This window comes from Dysidea avara, chromosome 13 (genome assembly GCF_963678975.1).
Source record: "Dysidea avara chromosome 13, odDysAvar1.4, whole genome shotgun sequence".
NCBI classification, from domain to species: Eukaryota; Metazoa; Porifera; class Demospongiae; order Dictyoceratida; family Dysideidae; genus Dysidea; species Dysidea avara.
Genome location: NC_089284.1, coordinates 1,850,508 through 1,878,425, shown reverse-complemented (window position 1 = coordinate 1,878,425; position 27,918 = coordinate 1,850,508). Strand labels below are relative to the sequence as shown.

The window sequence follows — 27,918 nt, the reverse complement described above, 5'->3', positions numbered from 1 at the left end:
AATTACAAAGAGGAAGTACCAGTGATCACTCTGTCAATTACATATTATCCACATACACTGTAACTCAGTAAATTACAGAACCCTGTGAGTACAGTACTTATCAATTATAGTGACTTATATAATTATTTTATTAAAGTACAGGGTACCAATGCATGTGCCAGTTATTAAAGTCTATACAATAAATAATTTACATAGTACACTAAAATAGCATCACACAGTTGTTGTGAGCCCTTTTAATGTGTTGTCTTCAGTTAGTAAATCTTGTCCCTCCTGGCTTGTTGTGGAATGGAAACTGTCGTCAGATGCTACACTCTCTATTGATGTGACAGATATCCTCCGTACTTCATCAGCTATTTCATCTGGCGTGGTGTTGCATATTTCTGTGTCTGGTGGGAATAGCTTAACCGAATAGTAGACCTCCTTGGCTCTTGTCCAACTATATGTATTGTCAAATCTTACAACATCTGTACAAATTCAAAACAAATAGCTTGTAACCAATACATGATGGTAACACCTAGTTTACGCATTTTTCATGCATTAGATAGATTGTGTACATTGTCAACAATTTTAGAGTTTCTCATACCCCGTGTGGAATGCCCACTTAGCATTGCTCTTGATACATGCACAGCTTCATAGTGAAAAGTTTAGACAGGCATATGCATAACTTAAGAAAAGATACTATAAAATACTCTTGCATCATACAATACAATCACACAACTTACAGTATGTACTGTACTTGCACTGCTGTACATAGTGTATGTGTGATATGCATTCCAGCAATATATGTACATGTATATCCACCACCCCCTGTTTGTGTGTGTGAGTGTGTGCCACTGTGTGGGAGTCTGAAGTTGCTCTACATTTTGTATGTCTCTGTGCTACTGTACTGTACTGTATGTAATACACCAACTTACATATCCCAGGTTTAGTGCAAGTGTATAGTCCAGTCTCAGGGATTATATGAGAATCCTTTCGGTCTGATGGAATCTGCATGTAAATGTAATCATACAGTCTTGCTAAAAAAAGTTTCAATGGAACAGTCAATGATGTTTAACCAGGTAACTGACATGTTTACAAAGACAGGGCTGGATTTAGCAATGAAATGATAGATTATTGAGATCTAGGAGCATGCAAATTTAGAAATTTGAATACTTAAAAATGGCAAAAGCAATCTAAGCATCAAATGTACATCATTGTATTGATACAGTCTGTAATTTAAATAATTTTACAATGATGTTTATAATTTCATTCATATACACTGTATCTATGGCCGTACAGCTGTACGTACCTATTGGTATAACCCACACTAGTGATTTTTTTGTTGTTAGACCTCTAACTTTGAGGGGGAAAATCAAAGTTGTTCACTTCTAAGACAGGCATTGACTTGCATAAACAAAAAAAGTGCCACTCAGTGTGAAGCATATTTGGTATGGGGTTTTGGAGCATGCTTACCCCATCCAAGAACAGGTATTATGACATTGAATTTGAAGCAAAAGTAGAGCATGCACAACTATTAAACAAGTTACTAATACATATGTGACTGGATTTTGGAAAAACAATCCAAATCGCACATTAGAAGTTCCGAGATAAACGGTTTTAAAGAATTGAAGCCAGCATAACTCTCCAAGGATAGCAAGCACGCGTATGAAATTTACACAAAAGATGCATCAATCTGTTACCTTTCAAGCCACTTCCAGTACTTGTAGCTGCTTGTACAGTTTCCCGCCAAATAAGATAGAAAATCTGAGCAGTTGGACGAACGAAATAGTATCACGAGTGCTCACAAAGGGGTGGAGGCTGGGGGGTGGCGGGGAGGGCAAGAGATAGACCTCAAAATGGAGGCAGACCACGATTGGAGTCCAGACACGAGATTACAGGGCTGTGCTGGCTCCTTAGTGGCTGATATGTAGCAAGATCAACAGAGAACACGTCTGGCCAACAATATAAGGCTGTCCACCAGTAAACCACTGACTCTTGCCAAGCCAGGTCCTTCACAAGGCCTGAAACCGCCATTTGAGCACTCCACACCACCCAGAAAAGACGTGTGTAAAAACCAGCCTCGTGTAGTTTGAGTAGTGCTGAGGGTCAAAACTTGTAGTACGATAGTGTAGCTATCCACTGGTGGTGTTAGTTTGATTTTGCCTGATGTGCGATTTGGATCGGTTCTGTAAAATCTGGTCACATATTGTACTTTGCGTGGGAGGATCAAAGCAATGCTGCATAGTGTATTCTTCATACAGTACTTATTAGCTACATAACTATGTGCTTAATTGGGCAAATAGTACACTTGAGCAAATACAGTACAGTTATGTGGAGAATTTATTTACAGAATGTTACAAAAACAACACACTATAAATCGCTAAAACCAGCCAAACTAATCCTACCAGTTCGTTCTACGGCTAGAAATAGATTGTATAAACACTTACTGATCGTCTGATCACAAAGCTATTTAAACACGACTCCACTAAGACAGCACGTACGTGACATTGTAAATCGCTAGAACTAGCCTGACTAATCCTATTAGTTCGTTGTACGACTCGAAATAGATTATATAAACACTTACTGATATCCTGATCACCGCAGTGGTTTGAGTACTAGAGAAAATCGCTCTGAGCCAGACTATGGCCAGGAAGTACAATATAACACTTAAAGCACCGCCTATGCTTGTGTGTACGAAAAATACAGCACTCAGGGGGTGCCTCGAGGCAAATACAGCACTCGGCTTTGCCTCGTGCTGTATTAGCCTCTCGACACGCACCCTAGTACTGTATTTTCCGTACACACGCACAGCGGTGCTTTAACTACAACATAAGTATACCCCTGTAAGCTTTAACTAATACAACAAGAACAACAAACAAGCAAATTAACAAACCAGCTAGTACAGTAACTCCATATCAGCAGGAGCGCATCGAATCCTATGGACAAGGGAGCATGTACCTTCATAAAGAGTGAAATTCAAACATGGTTGCCGTGTACTATAATAAGTAACTTTTAAAATTTCCTAATTAGGATATTATGTGGAGGTGCATGCTCGAATACGTCACGTTTCCACTGTGACGAAGCGAAGCTATGGAAATGAAGTTCAATGGCACGACGAAGGAATAGTAGCACAGGCTTAGCAGGACAGTCTTTCTACAGTTGATAATCACGCAAAAATCTCTGTTTGACTATTCCAAGCTTTACTTTTGACTCGACAATCTTCCTATCAAAGCTGCTTTACTACCTTCACACTAGGCGATGGAGTAGCAGCCCATTCAGTGTATCCCTGTTGCACGTAAGAATGATGTAACCAATTATATACATAGTAACACTGGACGCCATGTTTGAATTTCGTCCGTAGTGTTGGTAGTGTACGGAGTTACACACTCCCTTGTCCATAGGATTTGATACACTCCTGATATCAGATACAGTACAAGTTAGCATGTATAAAGTGCCATAAATATATGAAATGAATTGAAGCTTTAAAGATGGATTGATTGTAACACTACAGTGTGAAGCAATAAGCACAGGTATTTATTGTGGAGAGTCTAATTTACATACACTTGCCAAATATTGCATGCAATAAAATTTTACTTTGTGGACTTAGTGTCTATTGGAGTATATCAACATTTTAGTGGATTATTATTCTAACTACTAGAACTCAAAGATACTTCCTCCTACCTCTTCTCCTACCAAAGCTGATGGGGTGTAGGAAGACTCAAAGTTTGCCATAGTCACACATGTCTCTAACTTTTCAAAAGTTTTTTTTTTTAAAAGTTGTTCAAAACTTGTAAGTATTGCTTATCAACTGCCTGTACTATCTTTTTGTTGCTCATGCATGCACATTGCAAACATACTTTTACCTTGACTTCCATTTCTCCAGCATGTAGCTTTTCAGTCTGACCCAATGGTTTGTAAAACAGACCAAATCCAATGTCATAACCTTTGGTAACTATTTCCCATCTAACAAAACAGGAAATATAGTAACTTTATCCATGATACAATGATGAGAAAACAAACCAAGTGTATATACAAGTGGTGTTTACACATACACCCAGTATTGCTGTTAACAAAGTGCAACAACCTTTGATAAGTATCTGCAATAGGATGGCTGGCTGTGACATTTGAGATTAATAGTGTAAGCATAGGGTAACAGTCAGGAAAAGCTGAGCACTATTTCCTTACTGTTGACAATGTGAGAACTATTCTGAATACCACAACCAGCCATCCTATTTTATACAACCAAAGCAATTGTTACTAAGCAACAGAATGAGAACGGCCAATCACTTTTGACTCTTAAAACCGCACAGAACTTTTGGGAAAAGTGTGTTTACACAATATGGGCATGCATGGCAACACTAGGTGGGATAACTTAGCCTAAAACTACACATCTCATTAAAAGTCTGTTCACTGGGCTACTTGGAGAAATTTAAATGAACACTGTAACTACAGGGCCTACTTGTTTATGAAGTGATGAACAACAACAGCAAGTCACGTCTTCGTGTTTCAAAATTCTTGCCACGTGTTTAATTTCGATTGAGGGTTTAGTCATATATGGCCTGATAAAATTTAACAGTGAATCGAATGGAGTTGTTACAAGGTGATAGGAGCAACCACCATCAAATTACAGTATATAGACAATTGTATAAAGGTATGTAAGGGTTTGTTTATTTCCTTACCAAAAAGTTATTTAGTTTTGGCCTCATCATTTAGCGTTAGGGTAAAACCCTAGGTATCATTTTAACCCTTGTTACATCACAAGTAGAACGACATAAATTGCGTAGCCATAAGATCGAAAGTTACAGTGCTTTGTGCAAGGTAGAGCTGTACCAAAAATCGGATCGGCCAAAATATCGGCCACCGATATGGCATTTTATACCAATATCGGCATTGGTACAGAACAGTGGGAGGACCGATATTGCTACCGATATATACAGCAATAGTTTGTACATAAATGGATTATAATATTGGTTTTCTACGTTACACATGTGGCTGTTCAGTGGCAGTGGCTTATTGGTCACTTTATAGCAAGCGCTATGCTGCAAGAAGCCATACAAATACACACAATTCTAGTGTTTGTTGCTGGAAAAGCTTATCAGTCTTAAATGAAGCAGTTATCAAACAAAGTAGGGATTGTAGTGAAACTTTTGCATGCCGCCCAAAATTCCGCCTTTAAAAATCACCCTAGAGACATTTTATGCGACCAAAATCACCTTTACGGAATAGTACTAGTCCATATAATACATAAAACAGCATCAAATGCAACAAAACACTTACAGGTGGCCGGATATAAAATTTTAAGAAATTGCCAAAACTCGAATTTTAGCCTCACTGCCTCACTCACTGACCACAGTTGCAAGGCTAGAGGCCAAACGAAGCAGCGCATGGCCACCATTTTACGCCACAATAACAAATTTATCAGTGGGATGTGCCTTTTGGGGTTCCGACGAGTGTAGGTCCTCTGCGCCTTATCTCTTCTTTCTTCTTCATGCAACGAAACCATATCGAGGTGTTAATTTTCTGCATCAACGCTTTCTTTAAGCAACATAATAGACGCCACAAGATTATTTAAAGCGCTTAGACTATGCTATGCTATTGTATGGAGGTACTGGTACTAGATAGCTACCTGTATCTTCACGATAGGTCACAAGATCAAATAATCACGCCCATTCTTTATTCTACGCATTATCGATCTATCGATTGAAACACACCTTCAAGTTGGAAGGCTGACTCTAATAATCGATCGAAATCACAAGATCGAAATCACAATGACCATGCCCCATTTGGGCAAGCGCACATCTTTGCAGACTGACTCAAGATACTCTAATACAGTAGTCACCCTAATAGAACAGTCACATGTTTATAGCTAGCTGTATGCATTAAGAAAAAATTTAACAAACTAGTATATTAAAAAAGTATAAATTTAAAAATGAAGTGAGGATCCAAGCAGTATTTTGTGTCCAATGCCAAAGTAGGAATTTCCCACCAAGCTATGCTATAATAGCTACTATCGTTCATCTCTTGTTTCACTACTTTTTACTGCTTGGATCCCTACTTCATTTTTAAATTTATAATTTTTAATATACTATATATAGTAAAGAACAGTCACAGGATAACCAAGGAAACCTACTGTACCAGCCTTCACACAAGCCAATAAAAATGCGGAGTAATGCAGAAATATCCGTTTAAGGCTTCATGGGAGTATATATGCATAAAAATGTTTGTGGATGCCTAATTGTCTGGATTGCACAATAGAAACCAAGTCACTATCACCACAGGCATAGATGAGCAATGAATATATCCACATGTTGTTGTAGAGTAGGTAAATGTACACTTTTGCATAGATTATCTATGACTTTTGTTTGTAATGCAAATATCGGATCGACTATCGGTTATCGGCATCTTTTGGTGGTATCCATATCAGATATCAGTACATGCCAAAAACTCATATTGGTACAGCTCTAGTGCAAGGCATGTGTATTTATTAAGTTTAAATCCAGTTTTCTGGTTTAAGGGTTACTAACAACCATTGCTATGGCACCAATATGATGTTCACCTTATAACAACAATTACCTAGCAACCACAATTTTGTCGTGTTAAGAGGTATCTATCACTATGCTTCTACTTGAATTACATGCCATACTATTTACCATTTTAACCAATCGAATTAGTATCTGGTGCTCCCCCCTTCAAAAAAAAAAAAGAAAAAAGGCCAGTGTGAAAAGTTGTGATATTAAAGGTGCACCCAAGAAATGGCTGTGATGGTAGGTTAATGGCAAATGACTGAATTTGTGTTGCCTCCTCCAAGGATTCGGCACCAAATTCACCTAGATATCATTATTAAATTTTTTTTCCATTAACATATGTGCTGTCACGGTCATTTCTTACCCATCATCTTTGATTTCGTGTACTCTGGTCTTTTTGGAGGGCTGCACCTTTTTTACAGCTTGGCTGCCTTGGTATAGATATAGCTGAGAAATATTTCAATATAATGGCAATATCGCAATATTGAACTACACAATATATCGTAACGAGGTAAATTATAGAGCCACAATAATATCGTCTAGACAATATAATCGCCAAATTACATCTGACTAGTGGTTATGTTTCTTGCACTTGCTATATACCTACAATACAAATACATAAAAATAGTAAGAAGAAAATATCCTGACCACCTGGCAGACTCCTGTAAGTGTTCGAGCGTTAATCGGATGGCTGCAGGTTCAAGGCTGCTCATGGATTTATTATTATTATTATTAGCACTTTACAGTGACCAGCACTTTTTCTTCTTTCTCCTACTTTTCAAACATACTTAGTGAAGTTAGCATAAACATCTTAGGGCTTTATAAGTCCTTCTGGTATACAGGCTCTGCCTTTACCAAGTACTTTAATCATAATACAAGGAAAGGCAATTCGATCATGGGTAAATTCCAGCTGTTGTCTGGCGCCATTTCACATTTTATGATATAATGTGATGCAATAATGTGTTATGTAATGTTAATAGTCTCACTGCTTGACAAATCTAATTATACTCAATATTTAATCATATCGTGAATATAAGCTTGTCAAAATATCGAATACAATTATTTTTAGTATCGCCTAGAGCTGTGAAACTGGACAAAATATCATAATCGGTTACTGGGCAAATCATAACTGCCGGTTATCCAGTTAACTGAACTGAATGTAATTTTCTGTAATTTTTAATGCTGGGCATTACAAACTACATGCACCTCAAAACGTATAGTATAACTTATCAGATTGCACTTGTAGTGGCCAAATAGTAGGCAACAAGCTAAAGCTGAATCCAGCAACAAGAGTGGTTATCAATGTTGAAGAATGAAAAGAATGTCCAAACCATACATTTTTGAGTGAAAATATTAGAGATCGGTTATCCAGTTATGAGAAAAAATAACTGATAACTGACTTTCTAAAAATAACTGGTCGATTAATCAGTTAACCGGTTAAGTTTCACAGCTCTAGTATCGCCCAGGACTACTTCCAAGTTAGGTATACATGATTGTACTATTTCATTTTGCAGTGATTGTTCTATTAGAGTATCCCAATTTTTCATGCAAAACATGATAAGTTGAAGTTGCTCAATTTTTAATAAAGCAAGTCCTGCATCTTTTATGCTATAATACTATTTCCAGCCTGTTGTCACAACAAGTTTTGTTTTAGCATAGCACTTATTGTGATGACTATGATGATGATGATTGGCATGAGTTGGTTGGTCTTAATAGTACCCCACTGATCTGTACCAAAAATGGCTACAATGTTGGCTTTGATTCGATGGAATAAGAGAAGTTACAATGGTATGGCATTACAGAGTTTACTTTTGTAATATTCTAGTAGTGCACACATTTTTTCGAGGATTTCCAACACAACACATGTAGAATGTTCCATTGGTAACTCTATGAAATTACAAACTTTTACTATTGAGTAGATTTTAGAAGTTTCTTATAAAAATGAGGTGAACAGCTGTGATAGCAGAGGCACAGTGGTTAAAGATATGGGTGTTCAGTATGGAGGTCCCTGGTTCAAACACAGGTAAGTTTTTTTCAACATTTCCATGCACCTTTTTTTACCCCATGGTGACTGTACTATCGACCTTGCAATTTATAGTTGTTCGGTTTTTGCCTTGTAACTCTATAGCAGTCAATGCATTTCTTTTAAATCACATAAGGTTGTAGCTATGACGGTTAACCTTTACCCTGTAGGTGTGACAACAAGTCAGCCTTTTAAATGCAATTATTCATCCATAACTCTATGACCATTTATCAGATTTGCACCAAGCTTGGTATGTGATTGTGCTGCAAAACATCCTTAAAGTGTACCAAAGCTCAAGAAAATTGAACTACACATTTGCATTTTTGTAAAGTGTGCAAAAAGAATAATCTAAGTCCCCCAAGCCCCCTAAATGAAGAAAGAAAGAAGAAAAAATTAGGCTGAATTTTGAAGGATCATATTTCAAAGAAATCTTGCTCAAATTTGGTATGTGGGGTGCTGAAGGCGTGTTTGCAGTATAAAAATAATCCCAATTTGAGAAGGGAGCACTTATGTATTTTATTTCTTCTTGTAAATATCCTCACAGTGTGGCGTGCTGTCTTTCCTTCTCTCAGAATACAACTATAATACTCTATGTGCATACAACATGCAGTAGTTACCTTATGACTGTTCCAGGAGTATCCACTGTGTATTGTACTTGGCTGGAAGAGCCTCGATTGACTGCAGCCACTTCCATGTCTTCCTTAGAATTTTCAAGACAATTTGTGAGAAAATATTTCTCAGGAACATCTCCACCCATTTGAATCTGTAACAAAATACACATCTTATTTTATTGATTGCACTTTGGCAATAGCAAAATCTATGTGTTTTATTGATGGTACATGTGCAATGAAGTATATAAATACAGCATAATACTAAGAGGGCTAGTTTTAAAAACAAATTCAAGGGGTTCCTAGTAGCCACAGTAACTCCCTAACATTTTCTTAGAGATTAGGTTTTGCGATAAGGACAGTTTGATTTATCTATTTAAAATCTGTATTTATAAAATATTAATCAGGGCAATACATACTGTAGCTATGGAGTTAAACAAAAAGCAAATGGTGATAAAACACAATCAAATACTCTAATAGAAGGTTTGAAAAGCATTGGTCAGAAACCAGCCTTACAATACCTTCATGGTGGCTTGACAGCTAGTTTCACATGGCCAGATCACTTTGTTTTTCCTTTTTTGAGCAATAATCGGGTGAAACCATCACTCAAAAAGGAAAAAAAAGTAGTTTAGCCACACAAGACTATCTTGGAAAGTACACTGACCAAGCCCAAAAGTCTCTTCAGCTTAATCTGATATAAGTTATGATGTTATAAAAAATAATTCTGTGAATTTTCTACTGACTGACTGACTGACTAATTATTCTGACAAGCTAATGTACTGTAACTCAATAATAGTTAAATTAATGCGGGCTTGATTTTTTCGCTGTTAGATGTTGCTTCATTGGCATACCAAAGTATGTACAATCTACACACATCATGGACCTCCTATTTCTTTTCACTGATGGTGTAAACTTTGAATACTATGTCATGGTTTCCCTGTAGTTGTGTTAACTAGCTATCATGTTTATAAGGTGAATCATCTGTATTTTCTGTAGTAACTAGATTGTTTGCTGAGATGCTTTTCATACTGTCCTTCATTTGCAATGCTGTGTTATGGCCTAAACATAGTTGAAAATGAAGCATAATGGCCACTTCATTTCCAAGTAATTGGGCTCATGTTCAGACGTAAAATTAATTTTGTAGCATGTCTGTCACTATTTTTTCTTTTGATGGTGTAAGCACAGGTTTACTGGTCATAATTAAGTTACAAAAAAGTGAAGAAGCATATACAGTGTACAAGGAAAAATAAGGGATTTTAAGCTTGATTAAGGATCATAGAATACTAAGTTGTGAAACAAGGGAAGTTGCCTACATCTGCAGATGTCTACTACTACTATATTTGCAGGTGTAGGTGACCTCTCTCGTTTCACTGCATTTTATTTCTATGATCCCAAATCAATTACTTTTTCCTTGTACTTGTGAATTGTTCCAATATTGAAATAAAGTAATATATATATTAAGCCTTGGATATAATTCTGATTCTAAAAAATGTAAATGGTGATTGTTAAATTTCATACCCAGGTTGTTAAATACATACAATTGCAACACGTTACACTACTATAAATACTACAGTACATACATACATATTTGCTACATGTGGGATCTGGTTCTCTTCTAGTGCCACCATAGTACTCTGGTAGGTTATCAGGACTGATGTATTTCTGTAGTTCTTCCTTCCAGCTGGCTAAGGTACAACAGTAACAGTACAGTATGTCACAAGTTACAAGTTGCAATCTACCTCCTGCAACGATCACTTTCCTTCTTGTGTTCTCATCAATAAAATGTTTTACAATATTGTAAGCAACTGGAAATATTTTTGGCGCTGTTGGTACAGTAGAAAAAAAAAAAGATATCGAAAAACATTACATGAAAGACAATAAAGAACTCTTACTGTAACTAAGGTCATAACTGAGGATGTCACACACTGTACTGTACATGCAAGTATTACCTTTTACTATAATGGCCCTCCGGCACCTCTCAGGATAGTTAGCATCAAACATGGTGAATGACTGCCGACAAATGTATAGTGTACAATTAATATACAGTGTAGTCTGATCAACTGACCTCATTGACAATGTGAATCACTACATGGGAATGAAGTAAGAAACAATATCATACACATCCACACACACACACACACCCACATACATGTACACAGTAAGACCATACATAACTCACTAGGCCAATAGTAGTGTCGTTGGTAACTGAGGTTCTCCAGATCAACAACTATCGTCCAATTGTCTATTATTCTTTCCTTCTACAACAATGATATTAGTGCAATTTTACATCACAGAAAATCTTAGTACCCTCCTTAAGTAAGTACGTATGCAATTTGAATCCTATCATATATTTATCCTGTAAACCAGTGGGTAACCTCAATTATCTGAACTAATTGGGAGGAAGGGTGTTCATACAATCAAATAGTATGTAAAATCGAACATCAATACATTTATATACAGAGCTTTGCTCAACTACTCTAATAAAGCATACACTTGTTGATAATACCCTAATTTAGCAGTTGAATTGGTGTTCGGTTAAATCAAGCTTCCACTGTAGGTGAGCAATACTTGATCCTTGTATGCATGTGTAGTCCGCAAGCTCTGGTGACATGTACAGTGGTGGATCCAGAATAACACTCTGTACTAAACTCTAGTACAAGTATCGATACCAAGTACCTTATGTAGCTATTTCATAGTGCACACATTTATTAGTAACACCATATATACATGTAGTGTATTTCATGGTATTCTTGTACAAGTTTTTATGATTCATGTTTATGATGAAGTAGTCAATCAAGATTCACAAAGAAAAGTCACTGAAATGCAAACCAGTTAAATGGATAGTCCAGTATTCTTCTATACTTTAGCTGGATAAGTGTGGATAAATTCATAATGGTGCTTACAAAAACACAATATTCTAATAAAGCAGTCACTTCTACCTGATTGCTCTATTAGAGTTGTTGACTGTTCTATTAGAGTATATCGATTTTTTCTCAGTACAGTGATTTTACAGGTACGTAAGCTTCAGCATAGATCAGTAATTTTGCTGGTAGTTATTTTGATGCTTTTAGACGTCCATTGTGCTAGTAAAATAAGCAAGTACAAACAAACGTTACTTTATTTTCACACGTGATAAGAATAGGTATCTGCAACAGTACAATGGCCAACTCCGATACTTTATGAAAACAGCAGAATCGGCCCAATACCAATACCGATACTAGAATCGGTGCAGCCCTACATGCTACTTTCTTAAATACAGTACATGCTGTACATGCTGTACAGTAAAACACCAACAACAATCAATTTCATACAGCATATGAATTCCTAATAAAATAATGTATTATGCACATTTGAATATGCACATAGTGCTTCTGATGATGTCAAACTTCAAAGGAGCTGCCAGCTACATATCACTGTTGTGTGGCCAAGAAACTACAAATGTCCTCATCCCACATACCAAATTCGAGCAAGATTGCCTAATGCAATCATGAAATATAAGCCTTCAAAATTTGGCTTAATTTCTTCGTTTAGGGGGCTCAGGGGGCTTAGATTATTCTTTTCGCACATTTTACAAAAACCATTATAAAATGTAAATGCGTAGTTCAATTTTCTTGAGCTTTGGTACAATTTAAGAACGTATTGCGGCACAACCACGTGCCAAGTTTGATGCAAATCTGATTAATAGCCATAGAGCTATGGATGAATATTTGCAGTAAATAGGCCGACTTGTCACGCCTACAGGGTAAACCGCTTATGGGAGTAACTTAAAATCGGTATGCATGTGCATGTAGGTTAACCATCATAACTCAAACCTTTCGTGGTTTAAAAGAAGTTGCATTGACAACTATAGTTGCAAGGCAAAACCAAAAAATAGTAAAAGCTCGTAATTTCATAGATCTACCAATGGAAAATCTATTAGAAATCTTCAAAATAAAAATGTGCACTCTATTACAGCAATACAAAAGTACACTCTGTAATACAATACTATTACAACTTCTCTAGTATTCCATCAAATCAAAGCCAATATTATAGCCATTTTGGTACACATCGGCAGAGTAGTACACCACTATTAAGACCTACTCACGCCAATTGTCATCATAATAAAACAGGCTGCAAATTGTATTCTATCAAAAATGGTGCAGGATTTGCTTTGTAAAAATTGAGCAACTGCAACTTATCATGTTTTGCATGAAAAATTGAGATACACTAATAGTCGAACAATCACCGCAAAATCTTAATAGACAAATAGTATACTTAACTTGGAAGGAATTAACTTTGTAATTGCAAATAAATACAGGCACTACATATATATTATAACTTTATATAGCCATGAACAAGCAAGCACAAAATTATATCAGTATAAATTGGCTTTAGTATCAGATCAGTAGGTATTTTTCTGTATTGGTAGAGCACTCATTGCATTTGTAGATAAGAACAATGATCTGTATAAAAACAAACCTCAAAGCCAGTTTTTGGTTGGCTTTGGGTATATATTTAAACTACAAAAAGAAGTAAAGTCCATGCAAAAACAGCCAAACTGTATAAAAAGGGTGTGACCTTCAAAAAGTCTAAGGTGATAAACGTTGTAAAATCAAAGGTGGTGGTCATGAAATGCATGCCAATGACCAGTCACCCAAGCCGTTGCAGGCTAATAGCACGGGTGACCATTCACTACAAGTACAATCACTGGATTCAAAGACTTCAATGACATTTAGCAGCAGGTAATGTTGTTATGTTTGTTTATATGAATGGCCAAGTCTTTACTCACACTGCTCCATGATCCAGTCTACTCAGTTGTATCAAGAGTATATAATGTGGGAGTCCCACATTATATACTCTTGGTTGTATCAATAGGGAATTGATGTTTGGAAATATAACTTTCATCCACAAGACACACAGTAGTATAGCCTCAAATACTACATGTATATAGCCCTGCTTCCCAGGAGTTAGTGCACATGTTATTTGATTGGGTAGACATGACTGTATGTTACATGGCAGCCAATGCCTTTTCTTTTGGTGTACACACATATGTATGCATAGAATATTGTACAATGCAGGTACTGTATAGTGCTGTATATATGTACCAATCTATTTAATTGTTACGCACTGTACCTCTTTAGAAAGTTGGTCACATAATTTGAGCAGTTGTTCTGCCGTCTGAATGCGATGTTTAGCCATGTCTTCTTTTTTTGCAGACCGATGCAGACCTACAGCATACAAGTCAAACCAAAGGTATTTAACCAACAGAGTACAAACATCTAAAGGAAATGGGTTCATAAACAGAAAAGCCTTATACTATAAAATCAGAACACATCTACATGATGGGTATTCATGTCCTACAGTAACTTGTTAAGGTGACCAACCACACACACACATGCACACGCACACACACACATGCACCCGCACACACACATGCACACGCACACACACACATGCACCCGCACACACACATGCACACGCACATCCCCTTGTAATTTACACTCAATTATATTTGTTTAATCACCTCTGAAGTCGAGATTCCCCATGGCATAGTAATATACTGGATGGCCATCTCGATCTACTCCAAATGTTCCACCAGGAATGCATTCTTTTAATACCTAGATGTGACAATGGTAACATATTGTAAATACAGTATACCATACTGTACCTACGTAATGTATTTTATTTACAGGTGAAAATTCACCTGAATTGTCATTACTAAAAATTTTACCATTACCCTACCATCACAGCCATTCCTTGGCTGCCACTTTCGATTTCATAACCTTTTCACCCTAGCCTTTTTAGGGCCATGCCTTTCTTTTACAGCTTGGCTGTTTTGGTTTAGATATCACTTCTTTTTGCAATTGCAAGCCAAAAGCTGGCATTAAGCTGGCTTTGGGGCCTTCTTTTAAATTGTTTTTTTTCCCTCTTTACTGCAGGAATGTTGAACAAGACAAAGCATACCTTTGTGTCTAATTAAAATATTTGTATATTTAAAATGATAATCATGTACTGTAGTTACTAGGTGATTTGTTACATAATTGATTGTTGACTTTTTACATGGTTGAACGCTCTGCAGTTTGACTTGTTTATAGTTGAAGTATCTGCTGGGTAACTTATAATGTAATAAAACTAAACTAACTAAACTCCCTACAGGGTGGTTTGTAACACAGACAGAGTGACTTGTAACATACATACAGGCAACTGAACTCTCTAAACTCTACAAGGTGAATAGTTTGTAGTTGAACTCTCTATGGGTGACTTGTTATGTAGCTAAACTTCCTACAGAATGACTTGTTAGTACCTGCACTCACTATTTTAACGCATAGCTGAATTCTCTACAGAGTGACTTTTAATTCACACGTTGACTTTTTTGTTCTCTGCAGAGCAACTTGTTTGCTGCCCACTTCTCTACAGGTGTAGCTGAACTCTACATGTTTCTAGCTGTGCTCTCTACAGGGTGACTTGTTTCTAGCTGAACAATTCTCTACAGGGTAGCTGAACCTTGTACAGAATTACTTGCTACAGTACTTACTGAATGTTCTAATAGGGTGACTGCACTATTAGAGTACAGGGGGGTATATTGATACATTTGTTGGATTTTGCAGTATAACTATTTTGTGCTGTGAATTCTTCTAAACTACTGAAAGGTTATTCCACGATGATTAATCCATCCATGCACTGATTTTCAGCTCATTCTTAGGCATGGCAACAAAATTTATTTTATTAACAAAACTCGATCGTATGATTATTACACACTGTTAGTTTTTGTGTTGCATCTTCGTAGTCTTAATCTTGATTTCTTTCAAAATCATCAAACGGTACTCCTACGATAGTTACTCTAATTACAGACCAATGTTCAACTGATTTCTCAAAGCAGTTTACCCTGTTGGTGTGACAAAAGTTTGATCTTATTTCAGGCGAATAATTGGCCATAACCCTGCACCACAACTGACACTGAGGGAGAGTCCACATACCAAATTTTAAGGAAATTGTCTCAGCCATTTCTGAGATACGTGTGGCCAAAGTTCAGGTGGGTGGGAGGTTTTTACTTCTTTTCACATGCCTTGCAAAATCCACCATAAATCACAAACACATACCCCAAAGCTGAAAATTGTTACACTTAAAGGGGCTATCAAAGGGATTCTCCCTACCTGGCAGGCAACTCTAATGCACAACTGGTTCCAATCGGTTAAGGGATTATGGACTACATACTGTATGTGTGAAAATTGCATTTTCTTTCTTCCTGTCTCATGATGTGGCACGCGAGCTTCTTGGGACGACACACTACTGTGTGTCTTGATATACCACAGATTACAACTATTTTAGCCTGTGGCACAATACACAGTAGAACAGACACACAGTTTAAGACCTATGTACAGTTGATACAATATGGTTTACAGAGTACAGATACATGCATAGAATACAACTAATGTACACTGTATATGTGCACACCTCAGGAGGATCATAATCATCAAGAATTGTGTCAGCTCCGATTTCTTTTCTGAACGCCATACTCTGCAAGAAATTATAAATATTAACATTGTGTACGTGAACACAAGTGTACATAAACTATTGAAGATTGATTCCATCTGCTACCATACATAGTAGAAAGACATCGCCATGAGTTGGTGGTCTTCAGTCGCGCGCGCGTGTGTGTGTGTGTGTGTGTGCGCGCGCGCTCTTGCTTGCTTATGCGTGTTTTGTGTGTATCAAACAGTAAGTTTGTGCTGTTTAAGTAGGGATTCCCCAAAAGTGATATGTGCTGCCAAAAATGCCACCTTTAAACACCATCCTAGTGATGCCACGATATATCGTATACTGTGATAATCATGATAGGAACATTTGTGATAGGGAAAAGCTGTATTGCGATACAAATTATTATTGTAAAAAGTGACTTGATATTTGTGAAATATGAGGATATTACTCTGGCTACATGTGCTGAAGAATAAACAACAAATTTCAACTTTGTCAAATCATTGTTATACAAAAAGTACAGTATAATTGACTGAATGAAACTTGTCCTGTGAAAACATTAACATATTCAATTCATTTAAAGTGACTATTGTGATTTAAGTCACATAATATCGTGATATTATAGAACTTTGTGTGGGCGAGATCAAAGGAAAAAGTGTACTTTAAATTTCATAAAGTACACTCTCAGCCGGCCAATAGTGCTTCATCGACCACAAAGAGTGCTTTATTGAATGAATAAAGCACAGTTGCCCACGTGCCTTAGTGTAGGCTAATGGCCTGCGGGGTGTGCGCCAGTACAACTAATCACCCAAGCCGGTGAAGGCTGATAGCCTTGCTGCGCTGAGTGATCAATCACCCCGGCCAATACGAGTTATACCACTGGATTGCTTTTATAGACATACCTAAATGCTTCGATGATGGGTGGGAGAAGGTAATGTTGCTGTTACGTTTGTTAATGTAAACGGACAAGTCCTGGAGATATCACGGAAATACTTCACCATGTGACTCACAATAGAATCGAATGTGGGTTGCGAGCAAAACCTGCCAAAATACGCGATGAACGTCTACCATACCTAACTATGGTGAACTACGCGTGAGTTACTTTGTTAAACTAGTTTGTGTGTGTTCAGGCTGCTAATAATTCGTGCAACATGTGTTAATTACGAGTCCTAGACTAGAAAGTTCCATAAATCATTTAAAGCATTGCCTTGCTCGTGCTATATGAAAAATAAAGCACTCGCAGCTATGCTTTAACATATACTTAAAATTTTCATATCATAGCATCGCTACTAGAAACATGTAACATGCCATTGTAGGGATTTTCCCACTGAACTATGCTGTAATGCCATCATTCATCTCTTGTTTCATTACTTTTTATCGCTTGGATCCCTACTTGATTTTAAAATTAATTATATATTTAACTCCACTGTACATTTGCAATAAACAAATGGAACAGCAGATAAAAAGTTTGACCTCAGATACGGGGTAGAACAACGTTTGCTCTCTTTCTCACACAGTGTACATGAAAGATTATCCATTTCCCATTCATTGATTTAATAAATGGCTATGCAATACCCATTTATTAAATCAGAATGGCAAATTCTATTCAATTCAATAGAATAGAACTTGCCATTCATAATACAAAAATTGATAATTTACTTATCAATTAGGGAATCTTAAAAAACCAATTTATAATGGGGTTTTTGGGATTCTCAATCATAAAATAGATATAAAGTGTCTATTTTATGATTCTGTATACATCATATATTGCATAATTCACTGAAAGCTACATGACATGCTATCAATCTAAGAATGCAGTGTGGATACTCATCCAAATATTTATGGTACAGTATGTATACCAGTATGCACCAGGCATGTGAAAACTACAGTACATGTATGTACTTAATAAAGAGTGGGATTTCACCAAATTTGAGTACAGGTAGTACAGTACAAACTATGTTGGTACAATAAAAGCAAAGCACATATTTACCTAATGTTTAAAATGGAGTACAGTGTACTGTACATACAGTACTGTACAGTACATTGTCAAGTACTGCATTCTAGATGTTTACAAGGAATAGGAAATATGAAGAGTTAATTGTCCCTGTGCTTGACTTGTATAGTTACAGTACATTAGCAAATCTGCATTGCATGTTGCAAATCACATTTTTCTAAATACTAATAGTAAGAACACAAATTCTAGTGCTCATGTACTTGGCTCATGCCTGCTACGCATATTATGATATTGTACAAGCAGTATGATACTGTACATGCTGTATGCTGAGATACAAACACAGTATAATTATCCAAAGACCACATTTCTAGCACAGGTACAGAATGATATAATGCATGTGCATCCTCTGTTAGCTTATCACTCACATTCCTTATCATAGTCTCTGCCTTTAGAACATTAAACTTCCGTGCTGTCAAAGACATAATTGTATATTAATAGCATCAATACATAATCACACTAGTGGGGCAAAAAAATTGTTAATTTTCAACAAGTAGAATAGGGATCAAAGATTTGATTTTGAAAAAAACTGCGTAAACAAGAAGTAATAGGGATGATAATCCACAAAATTCTATGCATCATCAGTTCAAAGCAAGTTATTTGAATAGTGTACACTCAATTTGCGATTCCTATTTCAACATTTTAACAAAATTTAACCACAAGTTGAAATAGGAATCGCAAATTGAGTGTACACTATTCAAATAACTTGCTTTGAACTGATGATGCATAGAATTTTGTGGATTATCATCCCTATTACTTCTTGTTTACGCAGTTTTTTTCAAAATCAAATCTTTGATCCCTATTCTACTTGTTGAAAATTAACAATTTTTTTGCCCCACTAGTTTCATGATTTTTTTCATGTCCATGCACATGGACTACTTCTTAAATATACGTTCAACAGTACATGATTGTTTAATAAAGAAACCCATTGTAATATCAACTGGCAATAAACAATTACATAAATAAGTTTAATAAACAATTAGTTAACAATACAGTTAACAATACAGTAAACAATACCACTTTCCTTTGACGAGTAGATAAATCCACTAGTGTGACCGTTTACTGCAACGAAGCGGTGCGAAATCTCAACACGAGTAAAACACACGCTTGACAAAACGTGGTCGACTCCAATTAAAGTGCTGAGTATACGGAGTATCCCGCTTTTTATTTTTCAATCGCGTACGGAAGGGACACACCCCTTTTCAATTCGAAATTTACCAGTGTGTTCCAATAGCTTACAAGCCTTGTTATGTCGACTCTTAGCTGGTAAACAGCTGAAGAATATAATAGAAAGTATACACGAAAGGCGTACAGTAATAGTTTAAGTGACGAGGTGCGGGCCACACCCCCTTCACTGTCTCGTAATGAAGGAAGTCTAAAACCCGAGTTTCAGTGAACAATAGTTATGTTTAATGTTTAGTGTGATACAACTTGATGCATTTTAGTCCTGTGAGCTAAAGCAATGGAATTTTAAACAATTCTATATTATCATCTGTATGGCTTCTCGATCGAATGGCGTCTCGAAGAGTGATTCTTGCTCTATATCTCGCAATCGCATTAGAGAGGGAAGATTTTAATACCACACAGACCTGGGTACGAATGTTTTTTAAATACGCCATACGTTTTTAGGGCTAATATCTACTTCCTACGAGCTGTAGGCGCGCGAAACAAGAAAGAAAGAAGAAAGAAGAAAGAAAGAAGAAGATGGAGAATCTAACCATTTTCAAAATTTTAAAAAACACCTAAAACCATTTCCCTTACTTTTAATACTTGTTGGCTAGTGTTGTAAACACAAAAGAAAGGTCTAGAATGTTTTAGAAATAAAATCTAAAGCCCGGAAGGCTGCTTTTGGCGTGCGTTCTATTAGAGTGTTTTGAAAAATTTCTGCCTGATCCCTATTATGTACCACTACCGTGGTACATGATACTGTAAACTAATACATACTGTAGGGATCGAAGCAATAAAAAAGTAGAAAAACAAGAGATAAATTATGGTATTACAGCATAGCTCGGTGGGAAAATCCCTACATTGGCATGCTATAACAAAAAATTTTGTTTGATGACAAAAAGGGATTTCCCACCAAGCTATGCTGTTGTAATACCATCATTCATCTCTTGTTTCACTACTTTTTATCGCTTGGATCCCTACTTCTTTTCTAAATTAACAAATTTACTAGTTTGGTTTTTTGCTATATTGTAGCATACAACTATACAAGTGTGACTGTTCTATTAGGGTGATTTATGTATCAGAGTATCCCAAGTCAGCCTTCACCTACCAGGGGGCATGTCATTATTTCATATTTTTACTGTGCTAGCTTTGTGAATACAGGTAGACCAAGGATGTGGTCATCGTGATCAAGTAAATGGATTATTAAGAGGTATGGTCCCCATGCTCGATCATTACTAGATTGGTATAATGGGCGTTGACTCGAAGTTACAGCTATCTAAGCGCTTTAAATTATTTTGTGGCGTCTAAATATGCTGCTCAAGGAAGGTGTTTATATGTGAAATTACATGCCTCAATATGGTTTCATTGCATCAAGAAAACGACCAGCCTGATTAAGATAAAAGGAAAGACAAGGCACAGAGGACACACACTCATCGGAACCCCAAAAGGCACAAGCTACAGGTGGGTGAGTTTGTTATTGTGACGAAAAATGGTGGACGTGCGCTGCTTCGTTAGGCCACCAGCCTTGCAACTGTGGGCAGGCAGGCAGGCAGGCAGGCAGGCAGGCAGGCAGGCAGGCAGGCAGGCAGGCAGGCAGGCAGGCAGGCAGGCAGGCAGGCAGGCAGGCAGGCAGGCAGGCAGGCAGGCAGGCAGGCAGGCAGGCAGGCAGGCAGGCAGGCAGGCAGGCAGGCAGGCAGGCAGGCAGGCAGGCAGGCAGGCAGGCAGGCAGGCAGGCAGGCAGGCAGACGAAATACAAGTTTCTGTGATTTTTAAAAAAAATTCTATATCCAGACGCCTGTAAGTATTTTCTTGTTTTTTTAAGTTGTACTTAACCTATATTGTGATTTTCGTCATGCACCATGTCTCTAGGAAGGTTTTTAAAGGCAGCACTTTAGGTGGGACACATCACTTTTCGGTAAACAGTACTACCATAGTTAACGCACCCTCTTTAATAATTTTCTTGACTGTAGCTGGTCTACTTTTGAAAAAGTTGTGAAATTAAAAGAAGCAGCCAAGATTTAAATGGCTACCACCTTTGATTTCCCAACTTTAAGACCACACCATTTTATACAGCTTAGTACCATAGTACTGTAGTCTTGCCAAACTTTTATTGTCTATACAATTTAGTATACTGTTACAGAGCATCTACTTACCTCTTAGCCATGTCAGCAAGTAACTGTCCGTCTTTTCTGGTGTCTTGAGATCAGCAATGGCAGCTCGAAACTATGTATATATATACAGTAGCACACTTGTATCATATGTACACTGTACAGTATATACAGTACCAGAATCCAATCATAATGATAAGAAACAACCATAATGTAAAGCAGGCAGTTAATGGGTGCCATCCCTACTGTGAGTATAATAATATGTGACCAGTTGATCAAAAATAGGTAAGCTTTTGTTACTCAGTAAATTAAGCCTCAAATTGATGAAATGTGCATTGTCTTTAGCTAACCATGATAGGCTTGAATACTTATGGTCTGTTTCTGTAGCCTATAGAGCACCCCCATGTACAATATGGTAGGAAAAAACATGAAACACATTGCTACCGTAATTGTATGTGCGAGTGATTATATTGGACAGGGTGTACACTCTACACTGAAGGGGTAAAACTACAAATGTAAGGAAAAATTAGGAATTTTACATTTGAGTAGGTAGGGATCAAGCAATGAAACATCTATACTTGCAGCTATACTAGCTGGCATACAGGTACTTCAGCCTGTCAATAGAATACTGTAGATATGGAATTAAATGTCAATAAAGAACTTGTGAAGTGCAGATACTCTTACACCATTAGCATGCAGTGTAGCTTATAGTTTGTGTCGCATACAGTACAATTTTCATAATGATCAAAGGTACTCATTCTTGTGCACACATGAAGACATGCAGAAACTACGTATAGTTAATAGCTATGTATTTCTTGTAAACAATCATCTCATTCCTTAGACAATTGACCACACTAACTTTGAAACTGTTAATATTTCAGTATCCTGATCTGGATATTCTGACATCATCATGTGTTGGAAAACCCTAGTACCTTTATTTACACCACACCTTCAATCACATACAAATTGAATCTCAAAATAAAACAGCACATGATTTCAACAGAATCACTACAACTATGTGGTCTAGTCTTCTTGGAGAACTTTGAAAAGTATTTAACTTTGTTCATATACAGATGTACCAGTGATCTAGTTGGTGATGATTGACAAGCTCTGAAGAAATTTCTTCAGTTACTCTATATTAACAACACTATTGATTAACAACCTAGTGTTGTAGTCATTGAACACATTGAAAGAAGCAAAGGACCACAATTTCAAAATGAAACACTTTGCTTGCATGGCTTGTAAGACTCACTTGGCGTAATGTAATGTAGCTGGCAATCAAGTGGCTGCACAATTGCATGGAGTAGTTTTGATTGCCTGTTATTCATTGTTGACTTGTACAGTAAGAACACACCCACTTGCTCCCTTTACACAGAACTTAGCCTTCTAGTGTTTCCAAAGTCAAATGCTTCACCTATCCTTAGATATGTTTGGAGTACTTATAGAGTTGCACTAATTACACTGTACCGGTAAGTGCCTGTATGAGCTAAAGAGATCCTATATTTAGTTAATTTTGAAAGATCTCAATTCGACAATTTCCAAAGTTGGACAAGTAGCCAAAACACTTTGCTTCTCCAAGAGTCAACCATGAGTTATATAAACTAGCTGTATAATAGCCACGTAGAAGTGGCCACCTTCAGAGCTGGATAGTGATTAAGCCAAATGGAATAAAGCTGTTTGTAAGAGAAAGACTATCGAGTTGTATTCATGTAGTGTTAGGGAAAAGGAGATAGAAATTTGTGATGCCACATTATTAATCATAACGCAGGCTAATCTTGGTGGACAATAAGACCAAATTTTGATAAGGAACATGTACTGACAAATTGTTTGCCTAGTAATACCACCATCTCGAAAGTGCTGACAAAACCACTTTAATACAAGTTAGACAATACCCTCCCACATGGGAGAGTATAACTAGTATAGCTGCAAGTTTATATCTGCTTTTTTTTCTATGATTCCTACTCAGATGTAAACTTTCTACTTTTTCCTTACACTTGTTTGTTTACTCTTTTGCAGTAACATAATTCATTACCATCACATATTACATAAAAAGAATCATGTGCCATTAAAATGCAAAGTCATCATTCTGTTTCTTTTCCACCTAAAACTAGGGCTAAGCGATACTGCTATATCGTGTTGTTCAGTATGCCTCTATAGGTGCTGCAGTTTCTGTCTGTTTACAGTAACAGTTATTGTAACACTTGCTTTGAAGATATGCATTACAAATGGTTTTTAAAATGGCACTGATGCACAGATACTGTATATAGTTACAATACATAGTTATTAAAAAAAATATTGTAATATTGATAACATTGTGATATGTCATTAAATCACTCAGCCCTACCCTAAAACCCCACCCATTATACAGCATTACAAATGAATAACAGTAACAAGAAGCACCTCTACAATTGTAGCCTTATCCTTTGTCAAGTTAGGCTTGAAATCAGTTGGTCATTTGAAATTTCATAGAAATTAGTTCGAAGGGTTTATAGTTGGTCTGAAGACAGTTATGGGCTTGGCTATGCCTAAACAATATTGCAGAGCTATAAGGTGAGGTTGTGTTTTTGGATGATATTATCTACTGGGGCGTATACTAGAGCTTGTGTAATAGTTATACCATGGTCACATGATACATATGCCCAAGCCCAAGGCACAAGTGTTTAGGCATATCAGGTGAATCCCATGTGGCAATGATATAAGTAATATATACCATACATATACCACTTGGGCATGCACACCTGATGAGTGAAAAGAGAAATACAATTATCCCATTAGTTATACACAAAGGTATCTAAACATTGATTGTGGGATAAAATTGTGGGTATGGTACTCGTTTTTATGCTATACAACCTGAACACAATCCCTTTCTAAAAAGTGACTGTGGGTTTTGCTGGTTTTTATTAGTTATTATTAGTAGTACTTTACAGTGACCAGCACTGAAGGTCTGACAGCAACATGTACTGCAGCCTTTGGATTACCTAACCTAACAAGAACTGGAGACTTTAAATGATTACTTAACCTAGCTAACAATAAGGTGAAACAGAAAAGGGCCAAAGAAAGGAAAAAAAAATCCCTCCTACCCCAGGATTCGAACTGCAGGCCACCCAATGTCTAGTTGAGCACCACACTCAGTCTCCTCCAAGAGGGTTGGATTTTCTTCCTTTAAACCTAAGTATTTATTATTAGTAGTACTTTACAGTGACCAGCACTGAAGGTCTGACAGCAACATGTGCTGCAGCCTTTGGATTACCTAACCTAACAAGTTTTAATGGTACAATTTCTAGCCAAACAACCTCGCTAAGGTGCTGTTGCTGATGCCTGAACCACCTTGTCATGTGGTTGAAATGTGCCATGTAAAACATGAAAACGATTAGCCAGTGACGCCTAGCTGCTAAAATATGATTACCAACGCTTTACTTGAGAGCACTTTCCCTTGAAAACACTTAGCCTAACTATAATAAACTCAAACCCACAATGCATTGCCACCACATGTATACTAACAAGTGCAAGAAAAAATAAAGAGGGGAGGTCATCTATGCCTGCAGGTACTACTAGTAACTAGTATAGCTGCAGACCTTCTTTGCTTATTGCTCTTTCTTTCTATGACGCTACTCAAATGTAAAATTTCTAATCTTTCCTCACACTTGTTTGTTTACCTATTTTGCAATGACATGCCGATATTTCATTGCATACTACATCAAAAATGTTACCAGACCAATATTACAATACTTGATTGTGAGATGACCATGCAGCCCACCTAACTATTACTGAAACAAGAAGTGGCAGTTTCGTTTTGTTTTCACTACCTGTTATACAGTGGTACAAATGAAGAATAGTAAGAAATGAGGCACAAAGGAGGACAAAGTAAGTCTTTATAGCTAAACATATAGCTTGAATTCGCTCGCCAAAAGCAATTTTGCTTGCTATTCGCCAAAGTTTAGCCCAACCAAAGCTCCCTGAGGTATACCATGATCATTGCATTTCATCTTTCAATATTTGTGACCGGATTTCATATAACAAGGCTTCCACACACACAAAATCAAACTTACGATTTTACCAGAAATGGATTGCTGGTCTAATACACTATCATATTTCACACTGTACTTCCTTCAGCACTGGCAAGTCTGGTTTCTGTAGCAGCTTTCTTCCGACCCTGTCAAAGCCACGAGTGTGAGATTGGCACCATTAAATGGCCATGGCTTTGTGATAATGGTGTGTAGTGAGCTGGGACTTCACAGAGAGCTCGCCAATGGTGTTCTCAGTCAATTTGGAGTAATTTGAGGGCCATGGAGAGCCCAAACTTGGCCTCTGGATTCCAATCGTCTTCTTACTTCATTTTATACCCGTATATTAAGACCACCGTCCATCCCCACCCTCCCACCCTATTACTACCACCTGTGATATTATTACCCACTCGAAAAAAGCTGCTCAAAACAGGGCAAATTTTGGGTATCAGAAATGTATACACCCACTCAGTGATAGCTAGTGAACAGATGAACAATTGGTGCAAATTTTGTTTGCACAGCTGTAGGCACTGGGAAGTTATTACACAATGATTCCTTAAAATCGCCATATCTCCTAACAAAGCTTTGTGCATCGAAGCCTTGTTTTGTCAAATTCAGTCACATTTGTACATGTAATGTTCATACAGTACATAGTTTGCTCAGACTCGCCCCAAAAATATTTAATTTTTCATAGAAACTTATTGAAAGTATTTTGGATTGCTCTGAAGCATATAATATGGGTTTGATTATATATGCATAGCAAAACTGCCAAGCTGCCTGGGGGTGAAGAAAGCCGAACCTCCAAGATCCCTACTATACAGTGCTACTGTAACTTTGGACTTGGTAAAAAAACACATTAAGCCATGACATATTAAAATTGGGATTGCTAAAACACCGTACTGAATCTAAATTTTGTTAACCACCACCCCAACCAGCAGTTAGTCTCGCGTGGCCAGACCACTTTTTTCCGTGTAGTGGATGGGAAAAAAAGGGTCTGGTGCAACTCCAATAGCTGTTTACTTCTGAGACGTCCCTAGACTCTGGGGACGCTAAATGAATAACATTGGCCACAAAGGAGGCACCATGACGTCAGTAAAACAATGAAATATTCGTACACTCTTCCTCCGGTTGTGAGTCTTGTTACATGATGAGGATGAACTTTCAAGACGCTATAAAAGAGACATCGGAGCAAATTAAGATTCATTTAAAGGATAAACGGATCAAAGCCATCTCAAGTTTACTTACTGATGTCATCGACGCCTCCTTTACGGCCGATGTTATTCAATTAGCGTCCCCAGTGTCTGGGGACGGCTCAGAAGTAAACTGCTATTGGAGTTGCACCAGACCCTTTTTTCCCCACCCAATACATGGACAAAAAGCGGTCTGGCCACACGAGACTAACCAACAGTACATTAGAACAAACTTAAAAGTGCATTACCTGCATCAGACATAACTGTACTGTTTCATAGGAAGTTCAAGACAGTATAGCTACCTCAATATTGTGTGATAATTAAATTATTAACGAATGACACAAGCAGGAAAAGTGAGAACTGACCAAGGCTTCATAACTGAGCAAAGAAATTCCATATTTGTCTGATGTGTCCATGAGAATTCAACCAAAGAATTGGTTACTTGACACAATTGCAATAGATACTGTACATCATGAATTAGTATATAGTCTACCGTGCCAAAGCTACTCCCACATGAAAGGCTTAATATATCACTATGTAAAGTGTGACTATGGGAGTGGTAACATAACCAGTACGCAGTAGTTCAGTACACTTTAATACGATTATAATAGGACATGTTCTAACCTGTGTAAGTGCGGCCTTTTGTTCAGACGATAAGTCTCCCACGAAGCCACTCATGGTCCAACTAACTAAAAAACTTGATTCCCTGATAAATCGTTGAATAGAACTACACTACTATATAGACTGATCTCTGCACACTAGTCACCTAACCTAGTAGGTCTACTCGTACTCCTTAGCGTGATCAAGCGCGTGGGCGGCTGAGAACGTTTGTTGCTATAGTGCGCTAGA

General features: G+C 37.2%; 1 protein-coding gene across 1 annotated transcript; it reads right to left on the bottom strand.

Annotated features, from left to right (window-relative positions):
- Positions 1-104: 104 nt before the first annotated feature.
- Positions 105-27,918, bottom strand: LOC136243579 (SEC14-like protein 2). Its single transcript, XM_066035108.1, has 15 exons — positions 27,694-27,918; positions 21,921-21,990; positions 18,969-19,012; positions 16,569-16,631; positions 14,638-14,731; positions 14,247-14,341; positions 11,314-11,392; positions 11,200-11,219; positions 11,084-11,144; positions 10,874-10,957; positions 10,719-10,819; positions 9,144-9,289; positions 3,843-3,942; positions 915-987; positions 105-464 (listed from the first exon to the last, which is right to left on the bottom strand). The coding sequence occupies exons 1-15, from the start codon at positions 27,745-27,747 to the stop codon at positions 211-213; spliced, it is 1,338 nt and encodes a 445-aa protein (XP_065891180.1). The 5' UTR covers positions 27,748-27,918; the 3' UTR covers positions 105-210.